This window comes from Cherax quadricarinatus, chromosome 61 (assembly GCF_038502225.1).
Source record: "Cherax quadricarinatus isolate ZL_2023a chromosome 61, ASM3850222v1, whole genome shotgun sequence".
In the NCBI taxonomy this organism is placed as follows: domain Eukaryota; kingdom Metazoa; phylum Arthropoda; class Malacostraca; order Decapoda; family Parastacidae; genus Cherax; species Cherax quadricarinatus.
The window spans coordinates 797,218-823,559 of record NC_091352.1 but is presented as its reverse complement, the minus strand read 5'-3'; the positions used below and the strand labels follow the sequence as shown (position 1 = coordinate 823,559).

The 26,342-nt window shown below is 42.0% G+C and overlaps 1 protein-coding gene across 3 annotated transcripts in view; it reads left to right on the top strand.

Moving 5' to 3' along the window:
• The window catches only part of LOC128699478 (uncharacterized), a 153,185-nt gene extending 128,628 nt beyond the window's left edge, over positions 1-24,557 (top strand). For all 3 annotated transcript variants that reach the window (XM_053792242.2, XM_053792243.2, XM_053792245.2), the window contains 4 exons: positions 9,315-9,735; positions 17,774-17,961; positions 19,114-19,210; positions 21,738-24,557. In XM_053792242.2, coding sequence (XP_053648217.1) covers positions 9,315-9,735; positions 17,774-17,961; positions 19,114-19,202 — 698 coding nt within the window. In that variant the 3' untranslated portion in view covers positions 19,203-19,210; positions 21,738-24,557. The remainder of the gene's footprint in view (positions 1-9,314; positions 9,736-17,773; positions 17,962-19,113; positions 19,211-21,737) is intronic.
• Positions 24,558-26,342: the final 1,785 nt, after the last annotated feature.

Genomic DNA, 26,342 nt, shown 5'->3' with positions numbered 1-26,342 from the left:
GGTGTAAACACACTCCAGACCCTGCACCCCCTCTTATAACAGACTTTGAAGAAAGTGCCTCAGCGAGTAGGCACCACCTCGTCCGTATTTCTCAAATGCTACATTTATCCCCTTTCCTTTCTGTAGTCCAAACCCAAGTAGCAGTTCGCTAATTCTCCCACTAAACTTTACATCCCACACTGAAGAACCTTACAACGATCACCTTCCGCTCCACGAACTCCCATTGACACTTCGAGTTCTAACCAGCCGCAGCTGGGCTGGATAATACCCAGGTACATATTCTTCAAATCGTACAACTTACAGCCCAAGTGCAGCAGTTTTCTCCTGGGTCCCTAGACACACTCTTGTTTTTAATAATATACACACAGACTCAGCTGCTGGCTCCATCATTCACGATCTCTCTCTCTCTCTCTCTCTCTCTCTCTCTCTCTCTCTCTCTCTCTCTCTCTCTCTCTCTCTCTCTCTCTCTCTCTCTCTCTCCCACAGGGGATAACCTTTTTGACACTATTTTCCAGCATATTTTCAATAACTTGAAGGCCGCTAACAACAATGTTGGTCCCAGTTACAGCACAACAAATAGTTTTCCATCAGGCCGAAATTAAGTTACTGGTCATCGTACCAACACTGACACATGTGGGCAACCAAAGTCCTCACCTCCCGTGGGAGACTTAGGTCTCAGACACCCCCTAGACAGGGAGCCAAGGCCGGGCCACCATTTGGAAAAGGCCCGGGCCGGGAGAATACCGGAGAATCAAGAAGAAAGCCCTCACGACTACGGATCTTGCGCGCGCGCACACACACACACACACACACACACACACACACACACACACACACACACACACACACACACACAAACCAAGAAGCATAGGGGCCATAACTAGGGAAGGGACTGAAGGAACACTCCACGGGAAGGAACTAAAACACATCAGAGGATGTAATGGGAGTCACAGTGGGAGGTGGAAAGGGAGAGATCCGTGTTTGTCTATGGGCTAGACGAAGCTAAAGGGGAAACTTATGATGAAAGAAAGCAGGAGAAAAAAGCGATTGAAGATATCATGAAGGTGATAGGCAAGGGGGACATGACCCAGGTGGCAAATTTTCGGAGAATTGGGTGGTTCACAAAGAAAAGGAATCGGCCTCTCAAAGTAATTTTCAAGGCAGAATCAACCCGAACCATGATCCTGCAGGAGAAAGCACGGCTGAGAGGCAAGCAGGAGTTCCGGAGTGTGTACCTCGATCGAGACAGAACACAGGACGAAAGGAAGACGATGAAGGAGAGAGTTCAAAAACGAAAGGAGAAATGGGAGGAAATGAAAAAGGAGAGCAGAATAACCCAGGATCAAATGGAAGGACAAGCACACCCCCCAGAAACACCTGCAGAAGGACTCCAGCCACGACACCCCCAAGGCAACTAAGCAATCCAAACCAACAATCACACAACCATTCCCACCCCCCGCACCACAGTTACAGTATTAGAACAGAAGTTGAAGGTTTGGTACACAAATTCAGATGGATTAACGAATAAACATGAGGAATGGCAAGAAAGAATCAATGAGAAGGCCCCAGACATCATAGCAGTTACAGAAACAAAACTCACGGAGACAATAACAGATGCAATCTTCCCACCAGGATACCAGATCATGAGGAAAGATAGAAGGGGCAGGGGGGGAGGTGGGGTTGCTCTGCTCGTAAAAAACAGATGGAAATTCGAGAAAATGGAAAGCATAGATGAGACGGGAGAAAGAGACTACATAGTAGGTACACTTCAGTCTGGGGAACACAAAGTGGTCATTGCAGTGATGTATAATCCACCACAGAACTGCAGGAGGCCAAGAGAGTAATATGAAGAGAGCAACAGAGCAATGGTGGACACACTTGCTGAGGTGGTAAGAAGAGCTCACTCCAGCAGAGCAAAGTTGCTGGTTATTAGGGATTTCAACCACAGGGAGATTGGGAAAACCTGGAGCCACATGGGGGTCCCGAAACATGGAGAGCCAAGATGTTGGACGTGGTGCTGGAAAACCTCATGCACCAACATGTTAAGGACACTACCAGAGTGAGAGGAGAGGATGAACCAGCAAGATTGGACCTTGTGTTCACCCTGGGCAGCTCAGACATTGAGGACATCAAGTATGAGAGTCCCCTAGGAGCTACCGACCACGTGGTTCTGTGCTTTGAATACATAGTAGAGCTGCAAGTGGAGAGAATAACAGGAGTTGAATGGGAAAAGCCTGACTATAAAAGAGGGGACTACATAGGGTTGAAGAACTTCCTGCGGGAGGTCCAGTGGGACAGAGAACTGGCAGGAAAGCAAGTACATGAAATGATGGAATATGTAACAACAAAATGCAAGGAGGCAGTGGAAAGGTTTATTCCCAAGGGCAACAGTAACAATGGGAAGACCAGAACGAGCCCCTGGTTTACCCGACGGTGTAAGGAGGCAAAAACAAAGTGCAATAGAGAATGGAAAAAGTACAGAAGGCAGAGAACACACGAAAATAGGGAGATCAGTCGCAGAGCCAGGAATGAGTACGCACAGGTAAGGAGGGAGGCCCAGCGACAGTATGAAAATGACATAGCATCGAGAATCAAGACTGAACCGAAACTGTTGTATAGCCACATCAGGAGGAAGACAACAGTCAAAGACCAGGTGATCAGATTAAGGACAGAAGGTGGAGAACTCACAAGAAATGATCAGGAGGTATGTGAGGAGCTGAACAGGAGATTTAAGGAAGTTTTTACAGTAGAGACAGGAAGGGCTGTGGGAAGACAGCACAGAAGAGAACATCAAGAGGGAATATACCAACAAGTGTTGGATGACATACGAACAACTGAGGAGGAGGTGAAGAAGCTCCTAAGTGACCTTGACACCTCAAAGGCGATGGGACCGGACATCTCCCCATGGGTCCTTAGAGAAGGAGCAGAGATGCTGTGTGTGCCTCTAACCACAATCTTCAACACATCCCTTGAAACTGGGCAACTACCTGAGAAATGGAAGACAGCTAATGTAGTCCCCATATTTAAGAAAGGAAACAGAAACGAGGCGCTAAACTACAGACCTGTGTCTCTGACATGTATTGTGTGCAAAGTCATGGAGAAGATTATCAGGAAGAGAGTGGTCGAACACCTGGAAAGGAACAAGATTATAAATGAAAACCAGCATGGGTTCATGGAAGGCAATCTTGTATCACAAACCTCCTGGAGTTTTGTGATAAGGTAACAGAAGTAAGACACGAGAGAGAGGGGTGGGTAGATTGCGTTTTCCTAGACTGCAGGAAGGCCTTTGACACAGTTCCCCACAAGAGATTAGTGCAGAAACTGGAGGATCAGGCGCATGTAACAGGGAGGGCACTGCAATGGATAAGGGAATACCTGACAGGGGGGCAGCAACGAGTCATGGTACGTGAAGAGGTATCACAGTGGGCGCCTGTGACGAGCGGGGTCCCACAGGGGTCAGTTCTAGGACCAGTGCTATTTTTTATATATGTGAACGACATGATGGAAGGAATAGACTCTGAAGTGTCCCTATTCGCAGATGACGTGAAGTTGATGAGAAGAATTAAATCGGATGAGGATGAGGCAGGACTGCAAAGAGACCTGGACAGGCTGGACATGTGGTCCAGTAACTGGCTTCTCGAATTCAATCCAGCCAAATGCAAAGTCATGAAGATTGGGAAGGGGCAAAGAAGACCGCAGACAGAGTATAGGCTAGGTGGACAAAGACTACAGACCTCACTCAGGGAGAAAGACCTTGGGGTGACCATAACACCGAGCACATCACCGGAGGCACACATCAACCAAATAACCGCTGCAGCATACGGGCGCCTGGCAAACCTGAGAATAGCATTCCGATACCTTAATAATGAATCGTTCAAGACACTGTACACTGTGTATGTTAGGCCCATACTGGAGTATGCAGCACCAGTCTGGAACCCACACCTGGTCAAGCACGTCAAGAAGTTAGAGAAAGTACAAAGCTTTGCAACAAGGCTAGTCCCAGAGCTCAGGGGAATGTCGTACGAGGAAAGGTTAAGGGAAATCGGACTGACGACACTGGAGGACAGAAGGGTCAGGGGAGACATGATAACGACATACAAGATACTGCGGGGAATAGACAAGGTGGACAGAGATAGGATGTTCCAGAGAGGGGACACAGGGACAAGGGGTCACAACTGGAAGCTGAAGACTCAGACGAGTCTCAGGGACGTTAGGAAGTATTTCTTCAGTCATAGAGTTGTCAGGAAGTGGAATAGCCTAGCAAGTGAAGTAGTGGAGGCAGGAACCATACATAGTTTTAAGAAGAGGTATGATACAGCTCAGGAAGCAGAGAGAGAGAGGACCTAGTAGCGATCAGTGAAGAGGCGGGGCCAGGAGCTGAGTCTCGACCCCTGCAACCACAATTAGGTGAGTACAATTAGGTGAGTACACACACAGACACACACACACACAGACACACACACACAGACACACACACACACACTCACACACTCTCACTCTCACACTCACTCTCACACACTCACACTCACTCTCACACTCACACACACACACACTCACACACTCTCACACTCACACACTCACACTCACATAGGAGACAGAAGGGGCTCCAGGAAGACGGAGAGGTGGGGTACACCACCAAGCGCTGGACACAGTACACTCAACCGAGGAAGAAGTGAAGAGGCTTCTGAGTGAGCTAGATACCTCAAAGGCAATGGGGCCAGATAACATCTCTCGATGGGTCCTGAGAGAGGGAGCAGAGGCGCTATGTGTACCCCTAACAACTATATTCAATACATCTATTGAAACAGGGAGATTGCCTGAGGCATGGAAGACAGCAAATGTAGTCCCAATCTTTAAAAAAGGAGACAGACATGAAGCACTAAACTACAGACCAGTGTCACTGACATGTATAGCATGCAAAATCATGGAAAAGATTATCAGGAGAAGAATGGTGGAACACTAGAAAGGAATGATCTCATCACCAGCAGCCAACATGGTTTCAGGGACGGGAAATCCTGTGTCACAAACCTACTGGAGTTCTATGACATGGTGACAGCAGTAAGACAAGAGAGAGAGGGGTGGGTGGATTGCATATTCTTGGACTGCAAGAAGGCATTTGACAGTTCCACACAAGAGATTGGTGCAAAAACTGGAGGACTAAGCAGGGATAACAGGGAAGGCACTACAATGGATCGGGGAATACTTGTCAGGAAGACAGCAGCGAGTTATGGTACGTGGCAAGGTGTCCGAGTGGGCACCTGTGACCAGCGGGGTCTCACAGGGGTCAGTCCTAGGACCAGTGCTGTTTCTGGTATTTGTGAACGACATGACGAAAGGATTAGACTCTGAGGTGTCCCTGTTTGCAGATGACGTGAAGTTGAATTCACTCGATCGAAGACCAGGCAGAACTACAAAGGGATCTGGACAGGCTGCAGACCTGGTCCAGCAATTGGCTCCTGGAGTTCAACCCCACCAAGTGCAAAGTCATGAAGATTGGGGAAGGGCAAAGAAGACCGCAGACAGAGTACAGTCTAGGGGGCCAGAGACTACAAACCTCACTCAAGGAAAAAGATCTTGGGGTGAGTATAACACCAGGCACATCTCCTGAAGCGCACATCAACCAAATAACTGCTGCAGCATATGGGCGCCTAGCAAACCTCAGAACAGCATTCCGACATCTTAATAAGGAATCGTTCAGGACCCTGTACACCGTGTACGTTAGGCCCATATTGGAGTATGCGGCACCAGTTTGGAACCCACACGTAGCCAATGTTGCAACCCCTGAATGGGTTACAATGTATATTATGATTATGAATATAATGTATATTTTCATATAATTTTATATTGCTTATATTTGTGATAATAGCTAAATCGTAAATATATTTCTTTATATTATTATTTGACTTGGTTATGTTGTTAGGTAGGATGTAACATATGTGCTCAGTTCAAGTCTTGATTGTCTAACTACTGTAATTATCGCTTGTCTCGTTTCCCTGCCGGCTTCTGTTGCTGAGCAGCAACTGTCCACGGAGCTATCACGTGATCGAGGGGGGGTGTCCTCACCTTGCCTGAAGTATTCATTCTGGTCTAGACACTCTTGGTGGTTGGACGTATCCCTGACAAGAGCCTAAATCTCCCTTATTGGCCCTTGTTGGAAGATCGTCTCTAGCTTTCTTGTTAGTTCTGGAGAGACTGTTCACAGAACATTGTATAGACTTAGTGATTTTCGACGTTGTACTGAGGTTGTGTGTCTCATAGACACACTGAGCAACTCAGGTCCTGAGCTGTAGCTTCTGACCTAACTTGTACTGGTATCTGTGTACTGTCACAGTCGGTGATTTTCTTATGCTGAACTTAGATTCAGTATTATGGGAGCCTGGTGACTTTTGTGGAGGATCTGCTGATGGTCCCTACTTAGTGTCGTTATATTATCTCTATTACAACCCAGGATTCCAAATGGCCTGTTATCCCGGGTGTAATGGGAGCAAAATAAACACAGCAGAAAAAGTTTAGACTTATATTATCCTTCACCAATTTAGAACAGCAATATGTACACTATGTACAGTGATAAGTATAGTGCATTCCACGGTAAGCAAGGCAGAATTAGAAGCCACAGGATAGCAGACCGTGCTTCAACCAGCTCTAGAATGGGAATGACAAGGGCAGACAGGAGAGCGGTACCCACATAACCTCTGCGATTGCCAAAATCATCTTCTTATTGGCTAGAACCTGGTCACTAGTTGAACGACGGGGCCCCATCATCAACTCTTAGCAACCTGGTTCGCTGGTTGGGGGAGATAGCCTGTAAATGAGGGTGTGTACATGCGCCGAATAAAGGTTACGTACTCTTTGCATGCCACAATCTCCTTGTTCTTGATTGTGTCGCAGTTGCTTGTTATATTGTTGTTCGGCTTATCAGTCGTTTTATTGTTCAAGCAGACTGTTCTGATTGCCAGTTGGTCAAGAACTTAGTTTATGAGAGGACTTTGTCAGTCATTTGTTTAAGTCTAGTCGAGTCGTGAGACATAGCGAACTACTTAGAGCACTTACACACATACTTACTTGTACATATTTGTAATATCTTATTAAATGTTAATGACCAGACGGTACTTAAGACTTATAAATGTGATATGTGCTTTCAGCACAATACTATTGCACACTTGAGAAGTGATTATTATTAATTTGTTTGAATTGATTAATTTAATTTAATTTGATATACCTCTAGACGATACTTAATAAATTTATTAAATTTTAATTTCTCTAGTTAGTAGCCTACCAGTTGTAACCCTGAAGCACTATTGAATAATACTGAATTCTAATGGATAATTGGACAAGGATACTGACTACTTGTTACGAAAACCCAGTAACAGGCTGGATGCTAGAAGGGCAGTCCTTTCTAGTATTCACTGGAGATCTCTAAGCTTTTAGAATCGAGTTTTTTGTAACAGCCAAGCACGTAAAGAAACTAGAGAAAGTGCAAAGGTTTGCAACAAGACTAGTCCCAGAGCTAAGAGGTATGTCCTACGAGGAGAGGTTAAGGGAAATCAACCTGACGACACTGGAGGACAGGAGAGATAGGGAAGACGTGATAACGACATACAAAATACTGAGAGGAATTGACAAGGTGGACAAAGACAGGATGTTCCAGAGATTGGACACAGCAACAAGGGGACACAGTTGGAAGTTGAAGACACAGATGAATCACAGGGATGTTAGGAAGTATTTCTTCAGCCACAGAGTAGTCAGTAAGTGGAATAGTTTGGGAAGCGATGTAGTGGAGGCAGGATCCATACATAGCTTTAAGCAGAGGTATGATAAAGCTCACGGTTCAGGGAGAGTGACCTAGTAGCGACCAGTGAAGAGGTGGGGCCAGGAGCTAAGACTCGATCCCTGCAACCACAAATAGGCGAGTACAAATAGGTGAGTACACACACACCTACCTACCTATTGCCTCGTAACAACCGCCAGGTCGAGCTCTCAGGTCATTATGTCTTGCTGTGCTATCAGATAACGTGCAGAATTAACTTCCAGCAGCTATAAGAACACCCTGACAGTCACTCTAACTCACCTCGCGGATAATCACATTTGCAGTATCTGGTACTAACCTCAGATTCGGTTTACATGCGACCAGCAGTAACAGCCTGGTTGATTAGACCCTGATCCACCATGAGGCCTGGTCTCAGACCTGGCCCCCTGGGGCGTTCACCCCCGAAACCCCATCCAGGTAACACCTTTCCTCACACATTCCCACACCGCAGCAGTATGACCCATACGGGTTTAGCGAACTTTAATAATAATAATAATAATTCTATATATAGAGAGAGAATAATATGAGAGAAGAGAACAAAGCAACGATGATCACTTGTTACCAGTCAGCTTCCCTCACCAGGGTACCTGACGCCTCATCTCACTCTCCCAGGAGTACCTAATGACCTGTGTCACGCACGATGGTAATATTAACACATGTCACCTGTTCAATTACCTTAATTCCAGTTGTGGCTGGTGAAGGAGTGTTGGAGGTGCAGGTGTGGGTGAGAGTGTTGGAGGTGCAGGTGTAGACGACATTGGCGATTAATATATGTGAATCTGATTTTCTTTTGGGTTCCCTGCCATAGTTGGGAAACAGTCGTTGTGTGTGTACATACACGCAGAACAACCACTGTGAAAAGAACAGTGAACCTCCAAGCGCTTTCGTGATTTCTCACATTAATGTGACATAACCTGTATACTGTGATCTTATATATATATATATATATATATATTTATATATATATATATATATATATATATATATATATATATAATATATATATATATATATAATGTGATGCCGAATAGGCAGAACTTGCGATCTTGGCTTAAATAGCAACGCTCATCTTGCCATATAGGACAAGCGAAAATTTGTGTATGCAATAATTTCGCCAAAATCATTCTGAACCTAACGAAAAAAAATATTTCAATGTGTTTGTTTAGTATTAAATTATTGTAAGCAAATCTAAAATATATTTAGTTGGGTTAGGCTAAAATAAATTGTTCTTGTTATAATAAGGTTAGGTAAGTTTTCTAAGATTCTTTTGGAGCAAAATTCAATTTTTTTACATTAACATTAATGAAAAAAGTATATCTTTAAACGTATAAGAGAAAATTTTAGAAAAGACTTAATTTTAAATGAGTTCTTGCTAATTGACCAGTTTTACATATTCGGCACGACATATATATATATATATATATATATATATATATATATATATATATATATATATATATGTATGTATATATATCTCACTCTCACTCACGCACATTTCCTTTTGCAGGAGGCAACCTGTGGAATGGTGCAGCAGCAACGAGGGAAGGCGAGAACAGTATCTTCAGCAGCATCAGCGTGCCTAACAGCGGTGATAGCAGTAGCAGCAGCAGTAGTAGTAGCAGCAGCAGCAGTAGCAGGGACCTGGGAAGACCCCCCCAGCCCTACCTCCCTGAGAGATATATTCTTCTTTCACCCGAGGAAAGTTTCTTACGAGAACTCCTCTTGCACTCCGCCACTCCTGCAGAGTCGAGACCAATCACAGACCAGAAACCCCGTGACGTCACTAGCCTCGCAGAGTCTAGACCAATCACAGGCCAGAAACTCCGTGACGTCACTAGCCTCGCAGCGTCTAGACCAATCACAAGCCAAGCATCCCATGAAGTCACTGGTTTCGCCTTTCCTCAAGAACTGGATCGAATGGAATTCAGGTGATATTTTTGTATCTGTAGTTTGTTGTAGATGTTGTCTTTGTAGTTTGTTGTAGATGTTGTCTTTGTAGTTTGTTGTAGATGTTGTCTTTGTAGTTTGTTGTAGATGTTGTCTTTGTAGTTTGTTGTAGATGTTGTCTTTGTAGTTTGTTGTAGATGTTGTCTTTGTAGTTTGTTGTAGATGTTGTCTTTGTAGTTTGTTGTAGATGTTGTCTTTGTAGTTGTAGATGTCTTTGTAGTTTGTTGTAGATGTTGTCTTTGTAGTTTGTTGTAGATGTTGTCTTTGTAGTTTGTTGTAGATGTTGTCTTTGTAGTTTGTTGTAGATGTTGTCTTCGTAGTTTGTTGATGTAGCAGCGATTCACTTGGTCACAGCTAACTGAAGGTTTTGTCACTTCACTTTCCTCACTTACTTGTCTTCAGCTGCTTAATGTTAGTTTAATATGTTTATTATGCACCCCATACCCATCCTGTGGGCGGTAGTCAAAAGATTACAGAGGTACATAATTGGTCCAGGGACTGGACTCCAAAGTTTTGATAGCTGAGCAAGTTACAGAGGTAATGAACTCACAATTTACAAAGGTAATGAACTCACAATTTACAAAGGTAATGAACTCACAATTTACAAAGGTAATGAACTCCAGGTAGGTCTGGTCACAATCATGACAAGTTACAAAGGTATTTACAGATTACAGAGGTACGTAATGGGTCCAGGGACTGGGCCCCCAAAGTTTTGATAGCTGAACTAGGTACAAAGGTAATGAGCTCACAAGTTACAAAGGTAATGAATTCTGTAAGAATGGTTACTTACGTTTATACATGGCTACAATCATGAACAAATTATAGTGTAATGAGCAATTCACACTTCCACACCCGGTCACAACTGTAATGAGTTACTGGTGCTTAATGTCAACTAAAAAAAGTGAGTTTAATATATTTGTCCCTCTCAAGGGAAGTGCCTTGATGCCGGTGAAGGGCTCTTGATCCTAGGAAAGGGATTTAATCGGCCCTTCTTTGGCTCGAACCAGAATGCCTCCTATTCCCGAGGTGCTTTGTGGTCCTTGCTGGTGTAGCGCTTCCCTGTGAATAAAATGAAAATTAACACCTTTATTATGCATCCTGCACCGTTATTGTGAGCAGTAGTTGAAAGATCACAGAGGCACATAATGGACAAGTGGACTGGCCCCTAAAGTTCTGGTACCTTAGCAAGTTGCACTGGTAATGATAAGTTGACAAGGTTGTGTGCACAAGAAGGGATTCGATTATAACTTTGGTCTGTCCACTAGTAATCTCGGGACAATAATATGACAAGAACTTTAGCTAAACTTAAGAAACTTAGAATAAAGGAAGAATGACACCAGTAAATCTACTTAATATCACGTTATCATGCAGGAAGAGAGACATGTCTATGATCCATCCAATACACGGAGCACACACTTGGGTGCCACCACTGCCTGGCCCAGGCTGGACACACACTTGGGTGCCACCACTGTCTGGCCCAGGCTGAACACACACTTGGGTGCCACCACTGCCTGGCCCAGGCTGAGCACACACTTGGGTGCCACCATGACCCATCCCAGGCTGGGTGGGTTACAGCTACCTGGGAAAGGTGGTGCAGACTTAACCAAATGTAAACGTTGCCAGCGCCCACGGGATGAACATGATGGCTACTGCCAACAGGATGAACATGAGATGGCTACCGCCAACAGGATGAACATGATGGCTACCGCCAACAGGATGAACACAGGTTGCATAATAAAACTAACAAACTGATAGTGATGGTGAGACTAGGTAGATATATGAACACTAACCTAATAACTCACAAATAATAGCAGTGACCACTCGGTGCTATTCTAAGCTACGGTCACCAACTGATCTCAATTGTCATGCCAATGCAGTGTAGCTTACAAATAGGTAACCTGCCATTCCTCTGCTATTTTTACTTGGCGTTTATTGTCTACTCGATAATGGCCTCGGGTGAATTGTGACTTATGGAGGCCAATTAGCCAGCCAGCAGATATATAATAATGGGCAGCCAGCGTCTTGAGATTTGACAAGAGGTATTCAGCCTTGCTACAGCCCTCAGGCCATGTAACTCTGTTCTCTTACAGCTCCTCAAATACTTGTCTTATTTCTCTCTTTCTCTCTTCATTATATATTATATATAAAAACAGGAGTTACATGCCCAGTGGTACTGGACACTTAATGTTTTGTAGCATGGATGGCTTAGTGTTTCCTTAAGATACCTGCTGTCACTGTTCACCAAGCGGTAAATAGATGAGTGTGGGTCGCATCCTGGGGACAAAATTAGCCTACTTTGCCGGAAATGTTCTACATAACCAGGGGCTTCTATATAGTATGTCACTAATGTCAGCTATGGTCTGTACAAGTTGTATCATGTGCTCGTAGAAATATTGACTGTAGAAAGGAGGAGTTTCGGACTTTAAGCGGGTTTTGGAGGAATGCTAAAATGTTAGGGGTTTGATCCCTGGCTTGTCACAGTGTTGTTGTTTGCCTAACAATCCCTCGTTCGTGGGTGCATTAATATATATGTATGCATATATGTGTGTGTACTCGCCTATTTGTGGCTGCAAGGGTCGAGACAGCTCCTTGCCCCGCCTCTTCACTGATCGCTACTAGGTCCTCTCTCTCCCTGCTCCATGAGCTTTATCATACCTCGTCTTAAAACTATGTATGGTTCCTGCCTCCACTACATCGCTTGCCAGACTATTCCACTTCCTGACTACTCTATGACTTAAAAAATACATTCTAACATCTCTTTGACTAATCTGAGTCTTCAATATCCAATTGTGACCTCTTGTTTCTGTGTCCCATCTCTGGAACATCCTGTCTTTATCCACCTTGTCTATTCCGCGCAGTATTTTATATGTCGTTATCATGTCTCCCCTGACCCTCCTGCCCTCCAGTGTCGTCAGGCCAATTTCCCTTAACCTTTCTAGGTCTAGTCTTGTTGTAAAGTAAAAGGACACAAGTGCAACTAATGTGACATTTTATTGTGGCAACGTTTCGCTCTCCAGGAGCTTTATCAAGCCATTATAAACAATACATGGACACAGAGGGTATATAAAGGCTCAGAGTGAGGTGCAGTACTAGTGAGATACCATTTCGATGTTCACTAGTGGTAGTAGTAGTAGTAGTAGTGGTAGTGACAAAAGTAATACAATATGGTAGAGCAATTAATTCGTACATGAATAAAAGGATATAAAAGCTATTACTTGGGTAACATAAAAATAGGTTGGACAAATATAGACTGGAAAGAGGCAGCTTGTTTCAGTGTTCACTCTCTGTAATGTGCTTTGTGTAGTATAACAGGAGAGACTATGTGATGGCAGGGTTTACTGTTTTCAGGAGGATTCTTGCTAAGACTTCAGAGATGGTGAAGCTGCCGTTGTTTTGTTTAATTGTATTCGAAACAGCGATCAGTGCTGATTCAAGGCACTTGCGTCTGCGGAAATTAGTTTCTTTAATCACTAATTGGGCGTCTCTGAATTTCATGAGATGGCTTGATAAAGCTCTTGGAGAGCGAAACGTTGCCACAATAAAATGTCACATTAGTTGCACTTGTGTCCTTTTACTTTACATATTGTCGGTAATTCTACCAACTTTATTACAGTCTAGTCTTGTTGCAAACCTTTGCACTTTCTCTAATTTCTTGACGTGCTTGACCAGGTGTGGATTCCAAACTGGTGCTGCATACTGCAGTATGGTCCTGATGTATATGTTGTACAGAATCTTGAACGATTCCTTACTGAGGTATCGGAACGCTATCCTTAGGTTTGTCAGACGCCCGTATGCTACAGCAGTTATCTGATTGATGTGCGCCTCAGGAGATGTGCTCGGTATTATACTCGCCCCAAGATCTTTTTCCTTGAGTGAGGTTTGCAGTCTTTGGCCACCTAGACTATACTGTGTCTCCGGTCTTCTTTGCCCTTCCCCGAACTTCTTGACTTTGCATTTGGCAGGATTAAATTCAAAGAGCCAGTTGCTGGACCAGGCTTGTAGCCTGTCCAGGTCTCTTTGTAGTCCTGCCTGATCCTCGACCGATTTGATTCTCATTAACTTCACATCATCTGCAAACAAGGACACTTCTGAGCCTATCCCTTCCGTTATGTCAATCACATATACCAAAAACAGCAAAGGTCCTAGGACTGACCCCTGTGGAACCCCGCTTGTCACAAGCGCCCACTCTGACACCTCGTCATGTACCATGACTCGTTGTTGCCTCCGTGTGTGTGTGTGTGTGTGTTTACCTGGAGAGAGTTCCGGGGGTCAACGCCCCCGCGGCCCGGTCTGCGACCAGGCCTCCTGGTGGATCAGAGCCTGATCAACCAGGCTGTTACTGCTGGCTGCACGCAATCCAACGTACGAGCCACAGCCCGGCTGGTCAGGTACCGACTTTAGGTGCTTCTCCAGTGCCAGCTTGAAGACTGTCAGAGATCTATTGGTAATCCCCCTTATGTATGCTGAGAGGCAATTGAACAGTCTCGGGCCCCTGACACTTATTGTATTGTCTCTTAACATGCTAGTGACACCCCTGCTTTTCATTGGGGGGATGTTGCATCGTCTGCCAAGTCTTTTGCTTTCGTTGTGAGTGATTTTCGTTTGCAAGTTCGATACTAGTCCCTCTAGGATTTTCCAAGTGTATATAATCATGTATCTCTCCCGCCTGCGTTCCAGGGAATACAGGTTCAGGAACTTCAAGCGCTCCCAGTAATTGAGGTGTTTTATCTCCGTTATGCGCGCCGTGAAGGTTTTCTGTACATTTTCTAGGTCGGCAATTTCACCTGCCTTGTAAGGTGCTGTTAGTGTGCAGCAATATTCCAACTTAGATAGAACAAGTGACCTGAAAAGTGTTATCATGGGCTTGGCCTCCCTAGTTTTGAAGGTTCTCATTATCCATCTTGTCATTTTTCTAGCAGCTGCGATTGATACAATGTTATGGTCCTTGTAGGTGAGATCCTCCGACATGATCACTCCCAGGTCTTTGACGTTGGTGTTTCGCTCTATTTTGTGGCCAGAATTTGTTTTGTACTCTGATGAAGATTTAATTTCCTCATGTTTACCATATCTGAGTAATTGAAATTTCTCATCGTTGAACTTCATATTGTTTTCTGCAGCCCACTGAAAGATTTGGTTGATGTCCGCCTGGAGCCTTGCAGTGTCTGCAATGTAAGACACTGTCATGCAGATTCGGGTGTCGTCTGCAAAGGAAGACACGGTGCTGTGGCTGACATCCTTGTCTGTCAGATATGAGGATGAGGAACAAGATGGGAGCGAGTACTGTGCCTTGTGGAACAGAGCTTTTCACCGTAGCCGCCTCAGACTTTACTCTGTTGACGACTACTCTCTGTGTTCTGTTTGTGAGGAAATTATAGATCCATCTACCAACTTTTCCTGTTATTCCTTTAACACGCATTTTGTGCGCTATTACGCCATGGTCACACTTGTCGAAGGCTTTTGCAAAGTCTGTATATATTACATCTGCATTCTTTTTGTCTTCTAGTGCATCTAAGACCTTGTCGTAGTGATCCAATAGTTGAGACAGACAGGAGCGACCTGCTGTAAACCCATGTTGCCCTGGGTTGTGTAATTGATGGGTTTCTAGACGGGTAGCAATCTTGCTTCTTAGGTGTGTATTACACTCGCAAACAAGCAATCTTGAAAATGCAGAACAAGCCACATAGGGATGAAAATCTTTAGCTCTAGATCTTTCACTCTCTCGTGCGTCGTCAGGAGCTATGCAGCGTTGCAAGACTAGCGACAGACAGGAGAAATTCTCTCTGAGACGAGTCAGACGCGTACCAGCGGAGGCCCAGGTGCATGGATATCTGGCCTGCAGATTCCGAGAGCCCATAGAGAGAAACCAAACGGTGTTTTGTATACATGGACGTTGAGGAAAGGAAGAATGTTTTCCTCTTTTAAGATGAACTGACTGGAAGACTCAGTAGCACTAACATAGTTCTGAACTGGAAGAGAGATATTTTCTGAGCATTAGTGTAGCCACGGGGGCGAAGAAGAATAAGAGGATTTAGGATCCCCCCCCCCCCAGATGAAAATATTTTTTCATTTCTTTATATTAATGTCTAATTTTCACCAATGTATTGACCAATGGTCATGATAGTTTTAGAAAGTTGACATCCTGGAAAATGTTTTTAAAAAAGATTTCTTTCAGTTCAGCATTTTATTATTAATAGTCCATTCCGTCCCGCCTATAATGACATCCTGGTTGAGTGTAATGATAAGGATATCATCAACATATATTATCCAGATAGTCGAGCAGAAATGATGTCACAGTTTGCCTCTGATAACTCTGTAGATTATTATAATCAAAACTAAGTGCTAAATCCACAAGGTCATACAGAGCTTCAGGTCTGTATAGAGATTCGGGAAGACCATGCGAGTGGACAACCCACAGCCATACCCGGCGGCGGCGGCGGCGGCGGCTGCTGCTGTTGCTGTTGTTGTTGTTGTTGTTTGTTCATTGTCAATGGTCCAAGTCGGACCGAAACGTCGTCGTAAGCTTCTGTCTTTTATGTGCGGGTTATTTGTGTATCGTTCCAGTCACGGTATTGTGCCTTTTTGTTATCGATGGAGAAGCAGTTGTAACTTACAAATAACTTGATAATATCAATGAAATTATCGCGGGTTGCAGCTATTCCATCGTCCGTGACATTGTCTAGGAAGACAGTGATAGATAGCTGGTCTGTTAGAACATAGTGAACAATGGAACATAAACTAAGGTAACAATGTACTTCATCATGGATTGATCACTGGAGTGCTGGAAGTGTCTACTACTGATAGTGCCAATCAAATTAGATTGGATTTTGCCAAAAACCAGGTCAATTTGTGAGGAGCGGTGTTTATTATTAAATCAACGGGGGATTGCTAAACCTGTAAGGGTCATGCCATGCCTGGGAGGAATGGAAGGTATTCAGGCTTCATTTAAGAAATTGTAGCACAGGTCCAGTTCCTTAGATCAAGAGCCAATCACCAGCGTCAAGGAAATTTTCTTGGTGACAGGTGTGATGTGTGCCTCATTCCTGTCTGAGCCCATGCATACCCGCAAGTCCTGACTTGGTAACTGTCAAGTATGAGCTTCATTCCTTGTTCAGAAAGTCAGAAACACATGAAAATGACTTGGATCAACCCTCATTCATACGAGACACATCACCCAGAACCAAGGAACTTGCCAGTTGGTATGTCACTCATGGGAGGGGCACTTGAACCAAGGAATTGATATCATTCACTTAAATTGAACCTGAATGTCTCCCTTGCCCCATGCATTATTGACTCTAGTGGGTTTAGCCCTCCTGATTAAAATGGATAAAAATAACTGTATACACCTTAGCAGACACATTGCCCCTCTTCACCTGACATAGGTATTCACCTCACTACTACTGCTCACCTGCTATTCCCACTATGTACTTATACCTGCTCACTTACTCACCCAATTATTATTATTATAATCAAAAAGAAGCGCTAAGCCACTTACTCACCCAAAACCACATAAATACTGAATAACTGAACCTTATAAATTGTATATCTTAAATGTTTCTCATAATTATATCACATAAATGTTAAACCTAAGACCCAATCTAACTTTATTTTTTAAATACACTACCTAACAGAATACTCCATTCTACTGAATGTACAGCAATGTATGCAACCATATGACCTGTCTTTGTAATACTCATTTGTGCTTTGTTATCTGTTTACAATAATGTTTTATCACTGATTACATCATTGCTTAGTTAATCTTAAGTTAATTTTAAGCTTGCCCGTAATGCTATGCATATAAGTGGCTTTGGCATGCTGCTCTTACCTGTATTTTTTTTGTACCTCTGTATATTCAAATTATAAAATAAATAAATAAATGCACTTTAGTGACTTGAAAAAGCTCTTTTTCTAAGTCAGATATTATCTCAGTATAGGTTTTCAATTTCTCATATTGTCACATATCAGCTTGTTGCTTATACTTCTTCCATAGTAATTCATAAAACAATATTTTATTTGGTGTAGGCTACCGTCTGTGGATCTGGCCAGACTGAAGGCATGGACACAGCAACAGCAGCATAATAAGCCCAAGCGCCTGCAGCAGCAGCCGCAGCTACAACACAAGCAGCGAACGTTGTCTGTAGTGGGATTCCCTGTGGCACAGAAGAAGTGGTGGGGAGGTGGACACCACCGTCGGGGAGAGATAGCTCGGAGTAAGTAGCCTGAAGCTGTAAGGCTATCCTGGAGTAGGTAGACACAGTAGTCCACATTAAGTGGATGAGTAATAGGTTACGGATAACAGCGGGGCAGTGGATGGTAAAAGGGCAGCAAGAGATTGAGTTAGAAAGGGCTGAGGGGAGTGCGAAAGGTATCATCATCAGAGTTTGTGGAGTAAATCAGTCGTTGTCAAGAAGTCAATGAGAGAGTCAGAATTAAAGGAGGGTCCATCAGCAAGAAGGGAAGGTAAAGAGAGAGTAGTAGAACGAAGACGACGTTGGAGGTAAATTCTGCGTGCTCGTTGATAGAGAAGGCAGTCTAACAGAATGTGGCTAATCGATAGTGGAACTTGACACTGCTCACAGAGAGGAACAGGGTGCCTCTCCATGAGATACCCATGAGTAAGACGAGTGTGGCCAATGCGAAGACGGGAGAGAGTGGTCTCCCAACCTCGGCACTGATGACAAGAAGACGGCCAGTAACCTATGCTCGGTTTAATAGAATGAAGTTTGTTACCGAGCAGAGTTGACCAACGTTGTTGCCAACGGGTGTGAAGGTGGGTAGCTATTGCAGCAAATTAGTCCAGAAATGGAACACCTCTATAGGAAATTGGTAGGTCATGTACTGCTAACCGCGCAGCAGTGTCTGCCTGTTCATTGCCCTGTACGTCGACATGACCAGGGACCCAACAAAAAACAATATCTTTATTCTCTTTATTCTTGGTAGAGATACGGCGTAGCCAAAGTTGGATACGGAGAACTAGGGGGGTGAGATGTATCAAATTTTCGTATAGCCTGTAGAGCACTAAGGGAGTCTGAGACTACTACAAATGATGACACAGGCATAGATGCGATACGAATAAGTGCTGCAAGAATGGCATACAATTCAGCAGTAAAAATGCTAGCCGAAGATAGTGATGTGTTATAGTTTAGTCCAAGTTCGTGTAAATTTGAAATTTTACTAAAATAGTTAATAAACTTTGAATAGTTGTAATCAGAGAATCACTTTTCGGATTGCCTTCAAACTTTTACTACTAAGAGTTGTACAAATTTCCATTTGCCACTTTTATTAGGAAAATTGTTTCTCATGTAATAAGTAGAGAATGCCTCCTCTGTTACTTGTGTTGACTTTGTTGCATCATGTTGCAGGAGCATCACAGAACAAGCACCTTGACTGCCTCAAATCCTGCATCAAGCAAGGCACTCTTCATCCCATACAGTGCCACACCCTCTGCTAAGTCTTAAGGTTAGTTCTCAAAATATTGAATAAATACATACAGTAGATTATTATTATTATTATTATAATCAAGGGGGAAGCGCTAAACCCGGAGGATTATACAGCGCCTGGGGGGGGGATGTGGAAGGCATTCAGGCTTAATTCGGGGAACTGGAGCACAGATCCAATTCCCTAAATCAAGAGCCCCTCACCAACATCAAGGAACCTTCCTTGAGGGACACACACATACAGTAGAACCCTCGTATCCGCGGGTTCGGTTTCTGCAGTTTGTTATCTGCTGTTTACTGTGGCCCAAAAATAACCCTTAATTTTGCTAAATAATGGCCACAAAGCACAATAGTGATGCTGGAAGTTCTTCAGTGTCTAACAGAAGCCGTGAAGTGCTTCCATCAGTGAAAAAATGCTAATTCTTGACTAATTGTGTATGATTTATCGATTAAACTATCATATTCGTGTATGTAAATGAAAAATGACTTGTATATAGGGTTTGCTACTATCCAGAGTTTCGGGTATTCACGGTAGGTTTTGGAACATAGTCCCCGTGGATACGAAGGGACTACTGTACCTATTTCTAATGTTTTGAGTGACCAAAATGCTGTACTTTATAGGTATATTCCCTACCACTCACACCTTAGGTATTCCCAAAACAGAGATACTTAGTGGTATCCATGCAGTAACTTGTTACTGCCTCTTTTGATTGGCATCAAAGTTTCACTGATGATGTGTCTTACAGAGGGAAGGGTTCAGATTAGTTTTGAGCTGAGTATGTGCTAATTTGCTAGTTTTATCAAACTGGAACATTGGTTACCTGGGGGAGGGGTTATGTGGTATGGGCCATCCCTCTCTTGGGTCACACAAACAGAACACCTAGTTGTGTCTAATATGCTCCCATTATCCCAGTATCATTATACAGGTATATGTAAGGTATTAAACATAAACTCTAAACTATTCTTTACTTTTACATTATATTTATTGGGGAATTGTCAAACTCACAGGGGTTATACAGTGCCTTGTTATTATTGTATTCACAAAATGTGCTAAAGCCAAATGGGTCTTAAAAAGCTGCAAGGCTAAGCTCATGAGAAAAAATAAGGATTATTATTACATTCATGGAGGAAGCAGTGAATCTATAGGAGTCATATATTATTATAATCAAAATCAAGTGCTAAACCCTATGAGTTGTATAGTACCCATTATTATCACAGGGAAGCGCTAAACCCGTAGGGTTATACAGCACATGTGGGGGGATGGAAAGTATTCAGGCTCAACTCAGGGAACTGGAGCACAGATCCAATTCCCTAGATCAAGAGCCCCTCACCAGCATCAAGGAATCTCCCTTGAGGGGCATAAAGTACCCAGGGTATGGAAAGTAATCAAATTTGATCCAAGAGAGGATAAGTCGGATGACTTGGAACAAAAGCCCTTAAGCCCTCTACACATGCACAGTAGGACCTATCAGTGTGTACACTGCCTTGTCTAATAGCCTCAAATATATGTATCATGGCTGCTTCCAGAATCCTGTGTCTGGCTTGAAACTCCTCCAGCTGTATGACAATTGTGGGTTTAGCACTTAGTTTTGATTGTAATAATAATAATCCAAATAAAACTGTTCTGTTGCTCAATAGTTCATGTGTGAGTGTAGTGAACGATGCATGCATTGTAGATTTTGTCCATCCAGTAAGTACATTTGTTCAGCAGGTGAGTTGGAAGGTCATGATCTGTCTTCCCAATGTATACCTTCCTACATGCTCCACAGGGAATGCTGTAAACCCCTGCAGCAGTGATACCAGACCTCACAGACTGTAGAGTACCACTGCTGCAGGGATTTACAGCATTCAGTGTGGAGGTTGTACTAAGGTACATGCTAGGAAGACAGGGCACAACCTTCTGATTGGCCTGCAGGAAAACAAATATACTTCCAGGATGGACAAAAGTTAGCAATGGATGTGTGATTCACAGCAATCTACACTCTCACACATGGACTATGGAGCAGGAGAACAGTTTTATCTCAAGGAGGATCACACTAGACACAAGATTCTGAAAGCAGCCATAATGCATATTTGTGACACTATCGAACTAAACAAGGTCCTATTGTGCATACTGTACCATGTTTACATAATTAAAAGTTTTCTTTTGGACTTGGCCTCATGCCAGCCCCCCCCCCACACACACAACAGCATGTAAAATACACATACTGTCTGAGCTCTCTCCTCATGTCCTCGCTTGTTTCCTTGTGACCTCTCCTGAGCCTGACTTCATGGTGCTCATTTGCTGTACAAGGCTTTCTATATGTTTTTGTATACTTGATCAAGTTCAGTCCTGAATGAAATATCAAAGTTTTACTGGAAGCACTTTTCTCACTGTCAAGGAGTGCCCTTCAAGAGGACACTCAGTAGAAAGGTATTATATTACAAAAATGTTAAAACCAAATAGGCCATACAGCTTGAAAGGTTAGTATCATGTAACAGTTTTTTTGTTGTTTTTTGTTTTATGGCTAGCATACATTAATCTTATTAAATATTGTCTTCTTTCCCAGGATGAAGATGGCATCAGTAGTGTAGACGTGTGAAGGAGAAGCCATCAAGTCCTGGGATGTCGCATGTCCCTCTTGTTGATCTCACTGTCAACTACTGATGGAAACCTACATGGCGTCAGGACTCATGTTTAAAAGATATCATGCTATATGATGCAAATATTACAGTATCTTAAAAGATATAAGAAAATGAAATCTGCAAAACCCATAGGGATCATGCAGTGCCTTGGGAGGTAATTGAGACTTATCCAAGGAAAACAAGAGAAACTCCATTTCCTTGGATTAGGGGTCCATCACCAGCACCAAGGCACTTCCCTTGAAGGGGTCTGTAAGAACAAATTCGAAACCATCAACTTCTTGAAAAGAGTTGCTCGGCATTATCCAATCAACTGGTGTTAAAAATTCCTGCTATTTCATGTAAGATGAAACACCAAAGTCTTAAGCCAGACATTTTTATTAAATAATGTAGCCTCTCAAGGATATTGTACAGTAATTACAGTAAGTAATAAGTGATTATAAAAAAAATAACAACCATATATCAAATATAATCCCTATCATTTTCTATACCTTCCATTATGAGTAAGGGAAGGACAAACAGAAGACAAATCTTGGCTGGATAGCCTAATGAATCTCATGATTAGATACATTTTTTGTGCAAAAATGTCCTAATCATAAGATAAATGAGCATAATTTCTGAAGATATATCTTCAAAGTTTGTTTCCAGTGAGGAGGAAACGAGGCTGGTCCCTCCCTACTGTTAACAACTCCTGATTCTCTCATTCTGTATGCTCTATAAACTACAGCTATTTTCTCATTCAGAAAACTGAACAATCACACATTTCCTGCCTACCCCTGTCAGTGTGACAAACATTCCTTGCTATATGGCATGACTCCCCATCCTCCAGCATTATTCACAATGGGAGGTACACAACCTGTCAAACATTTTCGTTCTGAATAATGTTTTACAAGCAACTCTGTATTAAATTTGTCCTTTTGTCATAAATAACTTCTATAATCATCATAAACATTTTATCCCAATTATTCATTGCAAGAGAAAAGTCTATTTTTAATAGCAAATCATTAGTTTAATATTGTCCGAGTTAATCACTATCTCCATAACCCATTTACCCCTGTATCTAGTGTTTTGTTTTCTACTATACCTGAATTTTTCATATATTAAGACCACAGAGCAGAGAGAATATATACTTTGCTGTAGGCAATTGTAATGAGCCTATAAACTTAAAAAAATCAACAGATTCAACAAAAGCACAAAAATGGTACATATATACGTATACAGTGAAAAGTCATAACTCATTTTAGTTCAGTATTGCTCACCCTCACCTCAGTAATATATCAGGGTATTAATTTCAACTCGCCAATTGGAGGGAAAGACTTTCATCAATACCGTTGATTAGGATGACTGAGGACATCATTTTTCAGGTGGAAAGTCAGAAACACACATGATTACATGATGTCCGATAGAAGTCTAACTACATGACAAAAATCAGTCTTGTATAACATGGTTACCGAGCCTACCATGCCTGGTGGGGAAAATGATGTAAAGCAGTGCATTAAGAAACGGTATCATAGAGAAAATAGTATTATAATCATAGGTCTGGGGACAGTTGGTCCCAAAGATGAGGGGGTACTTGTACCTCCTCCCATGGGAGACTTAGGTCTCGAGATACTCCCCAGATAGGGAGCCAAGGCCGGGTCACCACTCCTTGGAAAAGACCCGGGCCGGGAGAGTACCGGCGAATAGAAAAAAAAAAATAGTATTATAATCAGCATAGAAAGAACTGTACCACAACCAGGTCAGACAAAATGGTACAATAGGCTGAGCACTAATATAAATGAATCATGTTCTATACACTAAATTAAAAGAAATGTGTTTAATAAAAGGTGTTACATAAATTTCAGCAATAACTGGAACAGCATTTGTCAATTTAAGAAAACAGTTACTCTTGAAGGACAGTGGTAACATTAGCAAATTAAAATGCAAATGATACCAGTTCCAGACTGTATCATCATTTTATTCACAAGAAAGCACAAAACCTGTAGTGGTCATACAATGCAAGACTTTCAAACTATAGCTTACCATGCAAGTATCGTACAATTATTACAACAACTTCATCTGATGCTTCTCAAAATGCTAAGCAATTAGTAAATAAATTTTAATTAAATTTAATTAATCTTTGGTAGCAGTTGTAGGGCTCGAGTGTAACGGTAGATAAATCACAGTACTAAGGTTTACAAAGTCTGAAAATATCTATCTTAACATCACTGTATAATAGTAATGATCTCTGTACAAACTGACCACAGTAAACATCACAGACTATGACAGATTAAAGATCACCTTTACAGATACAGTGAAATAACTGGTGCATCAGGCTGCTAGTTTTCCTCTATGAGACTAAGCCTACTGACCTGACCTGTTCACACAAAAATCTGTGTATTTAACATAAAGCTGCCAACATCAAATATTTAATAAATATTTTTTTTTATAAAAAATACTTAAACACTTTTCAAACATACATAAGGTAATTGTAGTCTATACTGTAATTTTAATACAAATATCAAATCTCTGGCCTAACCTGACATTACAGTATTTTACTACCTAACAAGTAATATAGTTTAATCAATTCACCCACAAAAAAGTCATATTAATATAAATATTACTATGAAATTTATGGTGAAGCACTAAACCCTTAAAGGTCATACAGTTCCTAAGAAACAGGTTGCAATCAGGTATGATCCAAGGAGGGATTGGATAACTTCAATGCCTTGAATCAGAAGCCCTCCTTGAAGGGATACGAGAATTATTTTTATAATTAAGGTGGAGTTCTAAACCCATAGGGGGTCACATAGCGTGGGGACTGGGAGGCAATCAAGTTCAACCCAAGGAAGGGGAGCTTGATCAAATTCCCTGGATCAAGACCTCCTCACGAGCATCATGGAATCTCCCTTGAAGGAATTATGAGAATTAAAATCATATAATGTACAATATTACATCTCGTGAATAGCGCACACACCTGGCACTTTATGACCCAGTTGGGTTTAATGCTTTCCTGTGAATAATAATAATAATGGAATACATGTAAAAATAGAGATAATCTTGGTACTAAAATAAGAACACCAAAGATTATTCTAATAGCCTGAACTGTAAAATAATTATGATAATTACTATCACGAGTACTGAGGGTTGAGGGATGTGACAAATTTCTAAACATTATGTACATCATTATTATTTACTTTCTTGTGTTCTATATCTGCCAGCTCATCTTCTCTACCTCAGTTTTAAAAATTAACTATGACTTCCATTTTGTGGTATAAATCACTTAAGTTAACATGAAAGCAAGCATAGCGACTGTCTGACAGTCATCAGGAGATATGATGTATTAACTATTGGTCAACATTAGAAGCTCTTGAGGAATCCCTTCTATCAGTATTATTACTGAAAATATAGTAGGCCTATCTATTTCAGATTACTCAAAGAGCTTCACGTACACTAAGTTAATTGCTGTAACAAAGCAAATTATTAAGTGTACTACTGTTACACCTACAAGTTAGCCAGTACCCCTGAGTGCTTAGAATTATTATTATATATAATTATGGGGCAATGCTAAACCGTTAGGGCTGTGTCAGGAATAAGAGGCAAGTTAGTTCAACATGAGGAAAATGACAGGAGCTCCAATTCCTTGAATCAAGAGCTCCCTCATGAACATCCAAGGACCTCCCTTCAAGGTACGAGGGTTTATAATAAAGGTCTAAAGTATAAACTAAATAAATAACACACGGTGCCAATATACGGTACACACCAATCAAGATAAAAAAGCAAACCTTTCAAGCATTCATAACCTGAAAATGGATTAGGACAACTAATATAATTTGGTGTCTCAGACTTTACAATACCCTGAACTATCAAGACACTGCCAGAGTTGTTCAGTTCTATGAAAGGAAAAATTAAGTCATTCTATGAGAGCTCATACAATGTAATTATTAAATGAATAATTTGCAGACTATATGAAAAAGGGAACAATATCTAGTCAATATCTGCGAGCAAATGATTTTTGCATAATTTCCTAATTTTTCATTTTGTTGTTTTTGAAAACTACAAAATAAATACAGCAAGAAGGAATTTGACTTATTTTAATTCTCCTTTAAAAATAAAAATTTATAATATTCATGAAGTACACTAAACCTGTAAGACTCGTGCAGCATTTCATAAAGAAGTGAAAGTGATGGAAGCAAAGGCAGTACTAAAGGAAGAACATAAGCTGTACTTACAAATTACAACCACTATAAGGAACATACTATAGCTGATGCATGCAACACATATTCTGTCTATATGTACCAGTAATCTTTACTGTGTAATTTTGTTAACACTTGCAAGGCAAGTCTCCAATAAGAGCCATACAACACCTGCAGAATAAAAGGTAATCAGGTTTTATTCAGTGAAGAGGATAGATCCAGTTCCTTGGATTAAGAGACTTTCACCAGTATCAAATCACCACTCTCAAAGGGATTCCCAGCATATTATCATATCACATTCTGTAACAATGCATCTCTATGGACACCACCACCATATACAGTAAGGTCCCACTTACA